At 53.2% G+C, this 13,826-nt stretch overlaps 1 protein-coding gene across 7 annotated transcripts in view; it reads right to left on the minus strand.

Annotated features, from left to right (window-relative positions):
- Window positions 1–13,826, minus strand: part of LDLRAD3 (low density lipoprotein receptor class A domain containing 3) — a 259,920-nt gene that overhangs the window by 68,161 nt on the left and 177,933 nt on the right. Inside the window, exon 5 of one of the 7 annotated variants that reach the window (XM_089309623.1) lies at window positions 6,960–8,437. The exons of 5 other annotated variants lie outside the window; for them this stretch is intronic. In XM_089309623.1, coding sequence (XP_089165749.1) covers window positions 8,205–8,437 — 233 coding nt within the window. In that variant the 3' untranslated portion in view covers window positions 6,960–8,204. Of the gene's footprint in view, window positions 1–6,959; window positions 8,438–11,003; window positions 11,251–13,826 lie in introns of those variants that run through there. One more of the 7 variants, XM_089309635.1, reaches the window with a different exon arrangement.

Raw genomic sequence — 13,826 nt, forward strand, 5'->3', positions numbered from 1 at the left:
TATGTTCTCCTCCAATTGAAGCAAAAGGTTTTTAACTGGCGGCACCTTAGGGTCACAAGTGCCCACTCCAAACCAGTAGCCAATGTTTCTGGGGATGGCTCCAATGCTATTATAGAAAATTGCTCCCTGGGTGCCTCTAACAGGCAGCTAGGATTGAGGACAGCTAAAGAAATGGTGAGGCAGAAAATGACTTAGCTAGGAATATATTTCCCCTGGCTCAAAGCCCTTTCCCCCAAAGAACTCGGCAGGTGCAGCCTGGAAGGCTGAGCCTGGAAGGCTCAGGACTCTGAGGGCCCAGATTCTGAGAGAGGAGTTTTGCAATGAGCACACCCTGTTCCTTTATTTGGTCACTGTAAAAATTTCAGGGGGCATCGATTATGTGCCAGGCACCTCTGGAAATACGGGAATGAACCAGAGGCCCTTGCCATCTCCTACAGAGATGGACAACTATGCTGTCACTCTGTGCATTGTCTCATGTAAGCCTCACCATCAGTCTCTGAGGGAGATGCTAGCTGAAGCTTTGAAACTGAACAATCAGCTCAGGATCACACAGCTAGGAAGGCGCCCAAGTCTGATTTGTCTCCACATTGGGACCAGGGTACAGATAGAACAGGCAGCAGGAATGAGCCGGGGAGCAGGACTGAAGCCGGTAACTCTGACGTCACTGGGCTGTCTCCACACCAAGTTCTTACGGACACTTCTTTGCACAAAAGAGGAAGAAAACCACATAATCGAGAACTCTTGAGGACATTTTGGGGCCTGGCTTCCAAGGCCTGGAATAAACAACGAACGTCCCTGAGAGGACAAGGCAGAGTGGCCGGACCATGAGCCCACAGTGCCAAGAGCAGGCTGAACAAAGAAAACCCCTGGCAGGTTGCTCCCCGGGTTGTTCAAGGCACCTGAGAATCCTCGATCAGCACATTTCCCACACTGCCGTGGCCCACGCTGGGGAGCCTGTCAGCCACCGATTAATTGCTGATCAATGAGCAACCAAATATTGGCAACTAAAGCAGCCGGAACCTGGACGGGTGGCAGGTCTGAGGGCAAAGGCCAGCCCCTTCCCAGCAGAGCTCATGCTTGGGGGGAGGGGTGGGGGAGGGGAAAGAAGAACAGGGAAACGGGGGAGAAGAGGAGCAGGGAAGGTGGAAGGGGAGGGGAGAGAGCAGCACACCGACAGGTACACTGAGCCTGAAGACAGGACAGCCCAGCATGGCGGGTCCTAGGGCGGAGGGCGGTGGGCATGAGATCACCTGGCTCTGTTTATCCAAGATGGTAAAATCTTGTCCCAAATGAGGTTGCCAGCAGGATGGACATGGAGGTCCCTCTGACACGGGCTCCAAGAAAATGAGCTATTAGGAGCTGAATGGTGAGGCCCGGAGCAGAAGCCCAGGTAAGCTACCGGCTGACTGCAGCATTTCAGAAGGGTTTGCACAGGAGGGTAAGGGTACAGAAAAGGGAGAACCAGGGGCCTGCTGGTCAATCAAGTTCAGGGGACATCGGGGAGACAGCAACAACAGACAGGCTTTTCCGTAAGACTTGTTCAGCCCTCTGTGGTGATTTCTGGGAGCAGGGTGTTGTCTTCCAAATTCACAGTGCAGCTGCCCGGAGATTAGGGTTCCACAAGATACCCCTTAGGAAAGCTACGTAGGTGCCAAAGGGCTCCACGGGGGCCAAGAGCCCCTGGGCTGTGCCACATGGTGTCTGTTCCTCTCTTAGGCACAAAAGGTGGAACCTGTTCTGTCTTATCCTCAACCTGGGGACCCTGGTGATGGCAGTGGATTTGAGTGCAGAATTTGAATTTCAGTGGGTGTGGAGTCTGTGATAACCGCGCTCCAAAAGAAAGCCAGAGATATGGAGGCCAAGGAAGTTGAATGGCTTAGGCCAAAGTGTGGGACAACTTAGCATTTGAGACACAACCAGAGCCCAAGGCTCCCGACTACAGTCTGCACCCTCCTCCACTTGCCCATCTCCTCCTCCTGCCAAGGTGCAGCTCAGACCAATGCTTAAAACTCTCCAGGCGGGCTGCGGGAGAGGCTGGTAGCCCCACCTTCCCATGGCCTACCCATCTCCTACTGGTTTATGATGACACTGCCACATCACTGATCCTGGAAAAGAAACACTGACAAGCAAAGCAAGCCAGGGAAACCCCCTCTGGTGGCAATGGAACCTCCTGCCCACCAAATAAATACCCACCCGGCTGCTTTCCTCCTGCCTCCTTTCTCAGAGGCAGAGAAAACCGTGAAGAGAAAAGGAGTATTTGGGGAAAGGGTCCTGGGGATTGTGCAGGTGGCTGATTCAAGACGGTATCTTACTAATAGGACTGTGCACTTGCTAACATGGTCTACATTTACAACAACTCAGCAGACCAATCCAGAAACCAATGGAAGCCAAGGTCAGCAGAGAGAAGGTTCGCTCAGCCCTGCGGAGGAGCCAGCAGACCCAGCGGGAGGTCTCAGGGGAAGGGAGATATCCCCACAGGGGCCACCAGGAGGTTCTCTCCCGCAGCCACCAAATGCCAGCCACTGCTCAGACTGGATCTCCCGTGGAATTTACTCACTGCACTTGAATTTAATAACCCTGGGTCCCTCCTGGACTCACGTGCTTCGCTGGTGTTTCCCACAGCGACGCGAGGTGGCATTTATTCACTCTTGGAGTATAAATTCAACTAATATTGACCAGGGGCCAACTATGCAGCAGGAGGCCCTGCGCTCTGAAGCAGGGCTCAGCGCTGACAACACACGGCTCGTCCGTCGGCTCCCTGAGTACACACAGGGCCAGTGCTGCCTCTGCTGGGCGTCTCCCCAGATCCCCCAAGAACTGAAGCCATGAGCATCGCTAGCTCCTTTGCTGGACATCTCAAGGCTCAGATCAAGGAAGTCACTTGTCCCAAACACAGGGCAAAAAGGCAGTCAGGACTGGAGCCTGGGGGAGCAGGACCCCACAGTCTTCATCTGTAAGCCCTGCTTATTCCTACTTTGCTTAAGAGAAGAGAAAGTGTTGCTTGATGGCATCCTTGACAGAACACTGTCACCCCATTTGTTGGTGGGGGGTGTGCTAAGACTACCCCCAGATATGCTGATCCACTGGGAGCCTCACAGATTCCAGCACAGGGCTGCAGGCCAGGCATCGTTTATTAGAGCGCAAGGATACAAAGTGAAATCAGCCACGGGAACAAAAGGTACAGGTGGCAAAGTCTGGGGAAACCCAGGGGTCCTCTCCCCACAGAGTCACAAAAATGCATTGCACTCGCCTCTTGAGAGTGGGGGTGACACGAGGGAAGCTCATTCGATCCTCAGTGCCCAGGTCTCTATCAGAGGCTGGTGGCACAGGTGCCCTCAAGCCCAGCATGTGTCCACCTCCCAGACCCCTGGGAGGAAAGCAGGTGCACTCAGACCCTCATCAGTAGGGTGGGTTGGAGCACACCCAAAATTCCAGAAGCCAGCCAGAATAACCAGTCCTTGGCCTGCTGTTGATCATTATTTTTTTCATTAATTATTAATATTTTTTAATTCAAGTGGCAAAGAGATACAGACAGATCTCTCACCTGTACTGCCCACAGCTGCCCAGGCCTCTTGTACAGAAAACCAATGCTGGAAGACAGGGCAGGGCTGCTACCCTCACTCTCCACTCAGCAATGCAGGGACATGGGGGCACAACCATGAGAGGCACGCACTGTTAGCTCCATGGCACAGGGGAAACTGACGTTACAGATACTGGTGTTTTTGCCCAAGGCTACAGAGCCAGGAAGTGATGAAGCTGGGCAGCATTAGCTGGCATCTGTTTCCTTGTCATTTATTTATTTATTTATTTAAGACTCAATGCAGGGATCACAGGTGCAGAACCATAACGAAGAGCCCAGCACTTCCAGGAGCTCCTGCCTTCACTCTCAGCCACGGAGCCCCAGGCCAAGGTTTTCTTCCCAGTTACTGTGTGAGAAGCACGAGGCAGCACCCAAGGTACTGCGGGCTGTGGGTTCCTGACCACCCATAGAGAAGCAGATCTGCAGCATGGATATTTTGAGCGCAGGTCAGCCTCAAACTTCTTCCTGTCTTTATCTCTCACCAGCCAGCAGGCGTGGCCATGCAAGGTTGGTGTGTCGACCACTGGCAGTTTCTCCAGAACTGCCTGTCTTCCTTGGTCCTTCTACACTGGGTTGCTTTGTCCTGTCCTTGTCTCTCCACTGGCTGCTTCCTTTCCTGTTTCCCTCTTGCTCTCTGCCAAGTTAACTCTGTCCAGGGCAGTCTGCACCTGCTGGGTTCCAACCAGGTTGGCTAGGAGATGGACCAACAGGACTAAATGAGGGCCCATCTCACCAGCTACATTCACCTCTCCTAGAGCAGCTGCCACCACAACAGGTCATAGAGGCTTCAAGTGCAAATGTTATTTCATTTCCTCGACAACACTTTGTGCTACCCATGCCCAGGGACGCCTTTCTCACGGGGTTTTCTGCTGTGGGTAGCAGAAGCAACAAAGCAAATGCTCTATGGTGTTCCTTGCTGGATGCAGAAGTCCTGGCTCAGGACCGCTGGCTGCTGCACTGGTCTGAGGAGCATCTGAAGACAGAGCCCAGGTCCTCTCTCCCTCCTCTCTGCGGCCACCGCTCAGATCCCACCCAAACTGCCAAACCCCCTGCCCAGACACTGCTCTGCAGAACCGCCATCAATCAGACTGCAGCTTGCCCTTCCCGTCCCACTGGTAAACACAACCATCAGGAGCACCCCCTCCCCCCACCCCAATGCAAGCAGCGGCAGAAAAATAACACAGGCAGCAAAGCCCCAGTTAGGGAACAGGAAAGCTGGACCTGCCACTAAATGAACCGAGATGTCCCCGGAGTCGCTGCAGAAAGCAGCGCCGAGTGCACTGGGAGAGAAAGGAGAGCCCAGGTCCGCCACAGCAGGGGAACACCAGACCACAGGAGGACGGTGTCCTCACTGTAGCCCCCAGCTGGCAGCTTCCCCTCCCTTATTCTACATCACTCCAAACCCCTCTACCAAATGTGTACCCCTATGTATTAAGGAGCATCAAGATCTTTCCATGTATTTTTATTTATTTGAAAGGCAGACTGATGGGGGATGGGGAATGGGGGGGGGGGTAGGGGAACAGAAGAGAAGAGAACAAGAGCAAGCAAAATGCCTGTGATTGCCAGGGCTGGGTGAGGCCAAGACCAGGAGGTAGGGACTGCCCTGTGGGTGGCAGGAACCCAAGCACATGAACCTTCACATGCTGCCTTCCAGGGTGCACAGAAGCAGGAAACTGGATCAGAAGCAGAGTATCTGGGACTCAAACGAGGCACTCCAATATGGGATGTGGGTGACCCAAGTGGTGGCTTAACCTGCTGCACCTCAAGGTCCACTGTGGGGAGCAACTCGGACTAGACTAAGTTACTGGAATTAAGACTTATTCTATGCATCTGCTCTCCCACAATATGGCGCTGAGAAGGGAGTAACAACTTCTACGCAGCTGCCTCTCGCCAATTTGATTGAGCTGCAGGAGCTGATCTTGCTCCTGATTGGAGGAGAGCAGCGTACTCGGCGTGTGGGTAGCAGAGTTGGGATTGGTGGAAGAGGACTATAAAGGAGGAGAGAGACAACATGCACGGGGAACATCTATCTGAAGGAACACCTGAGCAGCCCCCGAGAGAGCCGGCCGGCGGTGTGCCGCTCCCCCGCGGAAGTGGGGAAAGTGGCCAGGGGGAACCGCCCTTCCACGGAGGTGGAAGGGATGGTAGCCAACCCGGGAAGAACCAGCAGCAAACCCGGGGAGGGCCGAGCAGACAAAAGAACAGCGCAGGGTCCTGTGTCGTTCCTTCACGAAGAGGGGGAGCGACAGTCCACCCCACCTAAAAATATTGAGTGGGGGAAAAAAAAACTAAAAAACTGAAAAGACCAGGCTGGTGGCTCACCCTTGCAACACTGTAGGGCACAGAGAAGCCAGGGACTGCTCAGCAGAGAGACGCAGAGGTCAGAGTCACAACAGCCTGGCACCAGGGCCACTGCTGTCTTGAACTACATGACAGTGGCATTCTCTGACAGTCATTGGCTTGGGGAGCTTCAAAGACTTGAGAGAGCTCACACAACAACAGCTGCAGTGTGGTGACTGTATAACTCCTGGCACCCACCGATATGACCTTAACTGGCAATAGGATTTTGCAGATGAAACGGCATTGAGGATCTTTGTCTCTGATGCAGGGGGAGCCCAGAATCTGATGCGTGGTGTTCTTGGGGAGCACAGAGCCGGGAGGCAGACACACACAGCAAAGAAGAAGGCTGGATGGAGTCAGAGGCAGGGACTGGAGTGACGTGTCTGCCAGCCCGAAATGCCACGGACAGCACAGGCCACTGGAGGCGAGGCGTGAGGTTTGGAGGGAATTCTTTCTCCAGCCTTGGGGAGGAAAGCCACCCGGCCAACACTGTGATTTTGCACTTGAGTCTAGAATGGCAAGAGAATAAATTTCTGTTGTTTTAAGCCACCAAGTGTGTAGTAATTTATGGCAGTTCTAAGAAACCAATATACTATGAGACGCTGAAGCAAGCTTATATGACTACGGCACAGCTTCAGTTACATAAAAAAGGATGAGCGATGGGTGTGTGTTACTTCTATCAAAAGAGAGAAAGTTATTAGGAACACACACACCATCTTATGGTTGATGGGTGAGCTATGAGCAAAACCATGCAGCCAGGCAGCAGATCTTACTGTCAAAATAATCTGGGGAGGTGATGGCTCAGGGGACACTGTTCTGATTTGACAGACGGGCAACTTGAGCTGCAACGTGGTCAGGAGGCTGATGGCGGAACCTGAGTAAGAGTGTGGGTCTCTCCTGGAGCTTCTCACCACTTCCTTCTGCTTGGCTACTGGCTTCGTCTTTGGGGCTGAACTAAGCTCATATGCTGAAGTTTCAGGACCCCCACACTTCAGGAAACATAAGCATGTCTGGAGGGAAGGTCTTTAAAGAAGTGCTGGAGTTAGCATGAGATTTTTAGGGCAGGCTCTTATTTGAGCCGAGTGGTGTCCTTACGAGAAAGAAGAGCAAAGGCCACGTGAGGACAGGGTGAGATGGTGGCCACCTGCAAGCCAGAACACTCGCCTCAGGAGAAACCAGACTTGTCTGCACCTGCATCTTTGACTTCCGCTGTCCAGAACTGTGGGGAGAGAAATTCCTGTCACTGAAGCCACCCAGGCTGCAGAGTTTTTTTGTGACAGTAGCCAGAGCCGAGACACACAGCAGGGCGGCGGTTTCTGCTTTTCCCTTGACTTCTTCCCTGGGCACCAGCAGGAAACAGGGGAATGTGTAATTCTGGGTTGCAGGTCTCTCCTGCCCACGGACCTTATTTCTGCACCTGGCCAAGGCTTTGGGCACCACCACCTTCTGGAGAAGGTCCACGTGGCCCCCTGGGGACGGAGCATGGTCAGGGCCATGCTCAGCTGCAGGGCCAGCCTTTTCTGGCTTCTCATTTAGAGCCACCGCTGTGGACAAAGAAGGGAGCAGACACGAGGTTGCATTTCTTTCAGGCCAGGGTGTTCTTTGTGACTTAAAAAAATTCCTTATTTGATGGGGGGGAATAAGAATGAGAGAATGAGAACATTCCCATCTGCTGGTTTATTCCCCCAAATACCTGAAGTGGCTGGACCAGGCCAGTTTGAAGCCAGGACCCTGGTACTCAGTTGGTTTCCCACCTGGGTGGCAGGGCCCCAAGTACCTGCGTCATCATTGCTGCCTCCCAGGATGTCACTTAGGATGCCGGAATCAGAAGCACAGCTGGGACTCAGACCCAGGTACTCTGGCAGGGGCCCCAGATGCCCCAGCCAGCGTCTGACCCACCCAGCCTGATGCCTGGCTTTCCTTGTGGCTTTTAGACAGGGGAAGCAAAGCTTCAGGAGGCAGACTGTGGCCACTGGGTCAGGTTTGGGAGACCCCATGCAAAGTGCTTCCCCGAGTTTGGACTCAGTTGCCCCATCTAAAATGAAGCTAATCCCCTCCACCTCGAGGGTGGACCAGTGTTGGCCTGCTGCCTGCCACACAGTGGGTGTGTGACAGGTGTCTCTTTTGCATGTTCATAAAAGAGGGAACCGATTTGGCATTGTCTTCAGTTCCTGACTCTCATAGGATAGTCTGGATTCTCACATTCTCACACTCTGGGTTATACTGGCCTGGGAGGTTTTTGTGTGTGTGTGTGTGTGTGTGTGTGTGTGTGTGTTTTTAAGGTTTATTTGTTTATTTGAAAAGCAGAGCTACAGAGAGGCAGAGAGAGAGAGGGGAGAGAGAGAGGTGGAGGAGAGAGGTCTTCCATCCTTTGGTTCACTTCCCAAATGTCTGCAATGGCCGGAGCTGAGCTGATCTGAAGCCAGGAGCCAGGAGCTTCTTCCAGGTCTTCCACGTGGGTACAGGGGCCCAAGGACTTGGGCCATCTTCTACTGCTTTCCCAGGTCACAGCAGAGGCTGGATGGGAAGTGGAGCAGCCAAGTCTTGAACCAATATCCCTAGGGGATGCTGACACTGCAGGCAGCGGCTTTACCCACTATGCCACAGTGCCGGCCCCACGAGCTGGATTTTGTGTGACTCAACAGTGTTTATAAAGATTTTACGTTTGCCTCTTGACATGCAAAAGCCAAGAGCTTCTGCATAAAAATGCCTACCTTTGACCCCTTGTGATAAAGCAGAAGACTGAGCAACATACACAGTGCCTCCTCCATGCTGGGGCCTGGATGGCGTGGAGTACAGGGGGTTCCCCTTCCTGGACCATGTGCCCCTCAATGTGCGTGGGTCCCACCTGGCCAGCGATGCCACTCTACCCCACATGGCATTTGGGCATTTGAATGAATGGCTCAAAGTGCAGGGAGGGAGCAAACAAGATGCAGACAGTGGGTTCAGCCTGAGCCGTGGATCAAGTAACCAAATCTCACCTGCTCTGATGAGAGGCTAAGACTTCTAGAGGCAGGGAGCAGACATTCAGAGTGAAACAACGAGCCTCATTTAAGGCGGGCAGGTGGACGGGTTGTACTTTTAGGAACTTGACCTTGACAGTGAACCTGTGGCTATCAAACTGAACATGATTCCAATCAGAGACAGCCAGCAGGGTCACAGGCAGGCACAGACACGTGGTTTTTTGCAGCTACCTGTTCAGCTCATTTCTCATACCCAGTGGGAGGGCCAAATGAGGTATACACTGCAGTCCATCCTTAAGTCACAGCAAAACCACCAGAGAGGCCACAAACCAGGGGGTGAGTCCAGCACATCACTGTGTCCAGCGTGTCCCTGGTAGACGCCCATGGGGGTTGCTAAGCATGGTCAGTGCCTGTCTAACGCCCCCCAGCCATGGCTAGATGGTTTCCCCCAGGAAATGTGCAACACAGGTTAATTTTTTATAGAAAATGGAACAAATTTAGGCCGGCGCCGCGGCTCACTAGGCTAATCCTCCGCCTAGCGGCGCCGGCACACCGGGTTCTAGTCCCGGTCGGGCCGCCGGATTCTGTCCCAGTTGCCCCTCTTCCAGGCCAGCTCTCTGCTGTGGCCAGGGAGTGCAGTGGAGGATGGCCCAGGTGCTTGGGCCCTGCACCCCATGGGAGACCAGGAAAAGCACCCGGCTCCTGGCTCCTGCCATTGGATCAGCGCGGTGCGCCGGCCGCGGCGGCCATTGGAGGGTGAACCAACAGCAAAGGAAGACCTTTCTCTCTGTCTCTCTCTCTCACTTTCCACTCTGCCTGTCAAAAAAAAAAAAAAAAAAAAAAAAAAGAAAAGAAAAGAAAAGAAAAGAAAATGGAACAAATTAGCTCCTGTACATCTTGCCTGAGATTCAGAGAAAGGTTCCAATCCCACGACTTTATAAAAAAAAAATCACTGATACCGTGATTCCACAGAACAGATCAATACTGCGGCTTAAATGAGAATTTACGGCCTTTAGAAGTGCAGATGAGGCTGTGCTGTGTGCCTCAGCCTTCCGCCCAGCGATTCCGCCCACTTCCCATCCACCCGCCCAGCCGGCCACCTCGTCAGGCAGGGGCAGCGCTGTGCACTTAGCACAGCTGTCTCCTCTGGCTGGGGATACCTGGCTCAGCCCACATGTCATCATAGAAACCACTCTTCGACTTGCCCTTTGTTTATGTTGGTTAGTGGACGTCTGCTCCTCTCCACTCCCGTCTCCCTTTATCGACTGACTCCACCTCCACCCTCCCCACCACGTTCTCCTATCCCAGGCGCCGTGCACAGCATGGCCAAGCAAGCAGGTACTGAAGTTGATGGGATCTGCTTCTGGGGTGCCACTGTCAGGAAGATCAGACCCTGGGCCTCGGGACAGGGATGGGGCGGGCGCCACGCAGGGTGCCGCGCAGGCACCCGTCTCTGCTGTCCTGGAGGGCAGCATCCGCTCCCACATCCTCCCCAGCCTTCCAAGACACACATAAAAATTCCACCCCTGCTTTCCCTTTACTTTTATCTCCGCTTTATCTCCACCGTGTGCTCTGGGGAGTTTTTGCAAAACAAACGAACATGAACTGCAAGGTATGGAGCGTGTAAATCACTGCAAACCCTCCCAGGCTTCCAAATGCTACAAACGGTACTTAGCCAAGGACCAAAGAAAAGCCTGATGGGTGATTATTCTCCTAAGGTAAACACGGCCCTGCGCCTGGCACTGCGTCCCGGCTGGCACTGTGTTTTCACATCTATTCCCGCCACCACCGGATCCCAATGCCAGATGACAGCCCACACGGGAGGCATGGCCAGGACCACACCTAGCTCCCCTAAGGGTGCAACTATTTTTTTTTTTAAACAGAGAAAAACACTAAAATAAACTATGCTCAATAGCACCTTGAATTAACACTTGCTAGGATTTTGCCACCTTTCCAATCTTTTCTTCCACTCATACCTTGCAGATAAGGCAAGATGAAGGTCTCCTCTTCCACCTCAACCATACTGAGCGGTCCACCCCTCTACCCCCATGGTTGCTAGGAAATCACTGCCTTGAGTTTCCTTTATTACTTTAAAGTTTATTTCCATATCAAGGCTTAGATTTTTATTTACTTGAGAGGCATGGAGGCAGGGAGACACACAGAAGGAAAGAGCTCTGTGCTGCTGGTTCACGCTCCAAAAGCAAGTGCTCACAACGGCCGGGGCTGGGGCCATCCCCTTCTGCCCCCACAGGGTGCACATGAGCAGGAAGCTGGAATCAGGAGCCGAGCTGAGATTCAAACCCAGCACTCTGCACACGTCTTAAGTGGTGTCTTCCACTGTTAGACCAAGTGCCTGTCCCAAGGCCGCTGTAAAAAAAATTCATATACGTAATGACACGCATCACAGACATACAGTATTGATGTGTGTGCTATACAAATTTTATTATCACCCTCCTAACAAACCAACATTTTCTCTGTTTAAAAACTCAAGGAGAGGGCTGGTGCTGTGGTGCAGTGGGTTAAAGCCCCAGCCTGCAGTGCCGGCAACCCATATGGGCACCAGTTCCAGTACCAGCTGCTCCTCTTCCTATCCAGCTCTCTGCAATGGACTGGGAAAGCAATAGAAGATGGCCCAAGTCCTTGGGCCTCTATACCCACGTGGGAGACCTGGAAAAAGCTCCTGGCTTTGGATCAGCTCAGCTTTGGCTGTTGGAGTCATTAGGGAGTGAACCAGTGGACAGAAGCCCTTTCTCTCTCTCTGGCTCTACCTCTCTCTGTGTAACTCTGTCTTTCAAATAAGTAAGACAAGTTTTCCCCAGCAGGAGAAGGGGCTGGCAGGTTTTCACTAGCGAGCCCTGCGGGCGGAGTACGGCAAGCCTCTCCCCCGAGGCTCCGGCACTGTGAACCGCCCAGCTCAGGCTTTGTTGAGGACAAACACCACACTCAGAGGCAACGGCCACAGCCCCCCCGACTTGTCACTGTGGACGGGTCTTTGCGTGGCTGCCAGAGGGACCATCCACTCTTCCGCGACAGGAGGATACTTGTTCCAATGAAAGCAATGTCATTTTCCAGGGCACACCCAAGGACGTCAGGTGACCGCATGCTTCACTCGGCCAACAGCCAACCAGCATCCCACGCCACAATTCTAGAGCAGTCACTCTCGCTGGCTATCTAGGGGACTGCCACCTGTTATTTTCCAACCTAGTTTCTCCCAACACCCATCTGGAAACAGCACTCCCTTCTCCCAGGTCTCCTGCAGACAATGTGAGCACCGCCCACTGGGGGTCTCCTAACCTCACACGGGCTGAGACAGACACCTTCTTGCCAGCCTCCCTGAACTGGCCGGGTTGAGTGGCTGAGTAGGAAAGGCGCAGGCTTGCCCTTGGCCACTGTGTGACCAGCCGTAAGTTACGCACCTTCTCAGGCTCAGATACCTTCTGTTTTCAGACAAGTCATAAGAAAGAAGAGGAGAAATGCCTGAGGGGACAGGGAAATACCAAGCACCAAACTCACAGGAGCTGACGGCACGCCAAGGGGCTGTCGTTGCAAATCAATGCAGCAGCGAGCACCTGGTCTGCAGAGAAACATCTTCTCCTGGCAAGCACTGGCTGGGAGAGACAGAACCAGGACGCACACTGACCAAAGCCAGGGTCATCTCCAACTCACCGCTGCCTCCGTGCACTGCCACTGAGGTCTCCACAGAGAAGGTGGCTGAGCAAACTGGGCCTGGTCCCTGGGGTGGGGACACCTGGCGGTGCCCTGGAACATTTTTGGTTGTTACCACTTTGGGGACCAGGGTGCTACTGGTATCTAATGGGCTGAGGTCCGAGATGCTACTAAATATCCTACAATGCAACCAAGAATTTGCCAGTCCAAAAAGCCCCCAAGTTTCAAGGCTGGGGGACCCTGTGTTAGGTCACGGGACAGCGACCACTCAGGCAGAGCCAGGGACGACAGGGAGCAGAGCGAGTGGCTCTTACCTGAGACTGGAAGGATGTGCACCTGGCTGAATCAGGGCCACAAGCTGGGGGATACTGGGTGGGAGGGACACAGGCGGGCAAGAGAGCGGCCATCTGAGGTCGGCGGTGGCCGCCTGGACTCTCTGCTGGGTGACCAAGCCGTGCCTTCTAGACCGGCTGCATTCACAGTCACCTGGAAAGGCCCACGCAGGCCGAGGGTCCCCAGACGCCCACCGCCACGGATCCTCGGCATCGTGCGACCACCGCTCAGCTCCCGCGGGGACCACACGTCCTGCCAATGGCACTGTCTGAGCCGCGGGCCTCCTCCAGGTGAGACGTGTGAGGGTAGTCACGCGACATCTGACACCACAGCGCAGTGATGAAGCTCGAATTCATCTGATTCTGTTTTTTATTCACCACAAGCAAATGTCAGTGCAGGGCAGTCTCCGACCAGCGCGAGACTCCAGGAGCTTCTCTGAAGCTGGACGAGTCCATCAGGAGCAAAGACATGGGGACTTCTAGTGAAGCCTGAAAACAGCCTGTGGGCCACCCCATCCATATGCTTATGGAACCCTGGGACTCTGAAGACTCCAGTGTGGGAGCCCCTAATTTGGCCTAACCACTTCGCTTTACAAAATGAAACAGACTACCTAGCGTCGATCCAGATGTACATACTCTCTTTTCAGCCTCCCACCCGTCCAAGGAAGCAGGTACCATCATCAACTCCCTTTCCTTGCTTCTCAGCAAAGTAAATGTTACAAAGTCAAGAAGGATACGAGTTTTGTCTTTTCTAATCCTTGTTAGACTACTGATTTAAAGAGAGAAAAATAAAAGAAGCCAACTCTGTAGACACCTTCAGAGTTTAGTTTTATAATAAAAACTGTTTGAATAATTAGACCTTTACATTCCTGAAGATAAAATAAACATGTAATCTTTTATTTTGCTCAATAAAATTGTTCAGATGAAAAAAAAAGAGTCAGGATT

Source organism: Oryctolagus cuniculus, chromosome 1 (genome assembly GCF_051225735.1).
Source record: "Oryctolagus cuniculus isolate XC-2025 breed Fujian yellow rabbit chromosome 1, ASM5122573v1, whole genome shotgun sequence".
In the NCBI taxonomy this organism is placed as follows: Eukaryota; Metazoa; Chordata; class Mammalia; order Lagomorpha; family Leporidae; genus Oryctolagus; species Oryctolagus cuniculus.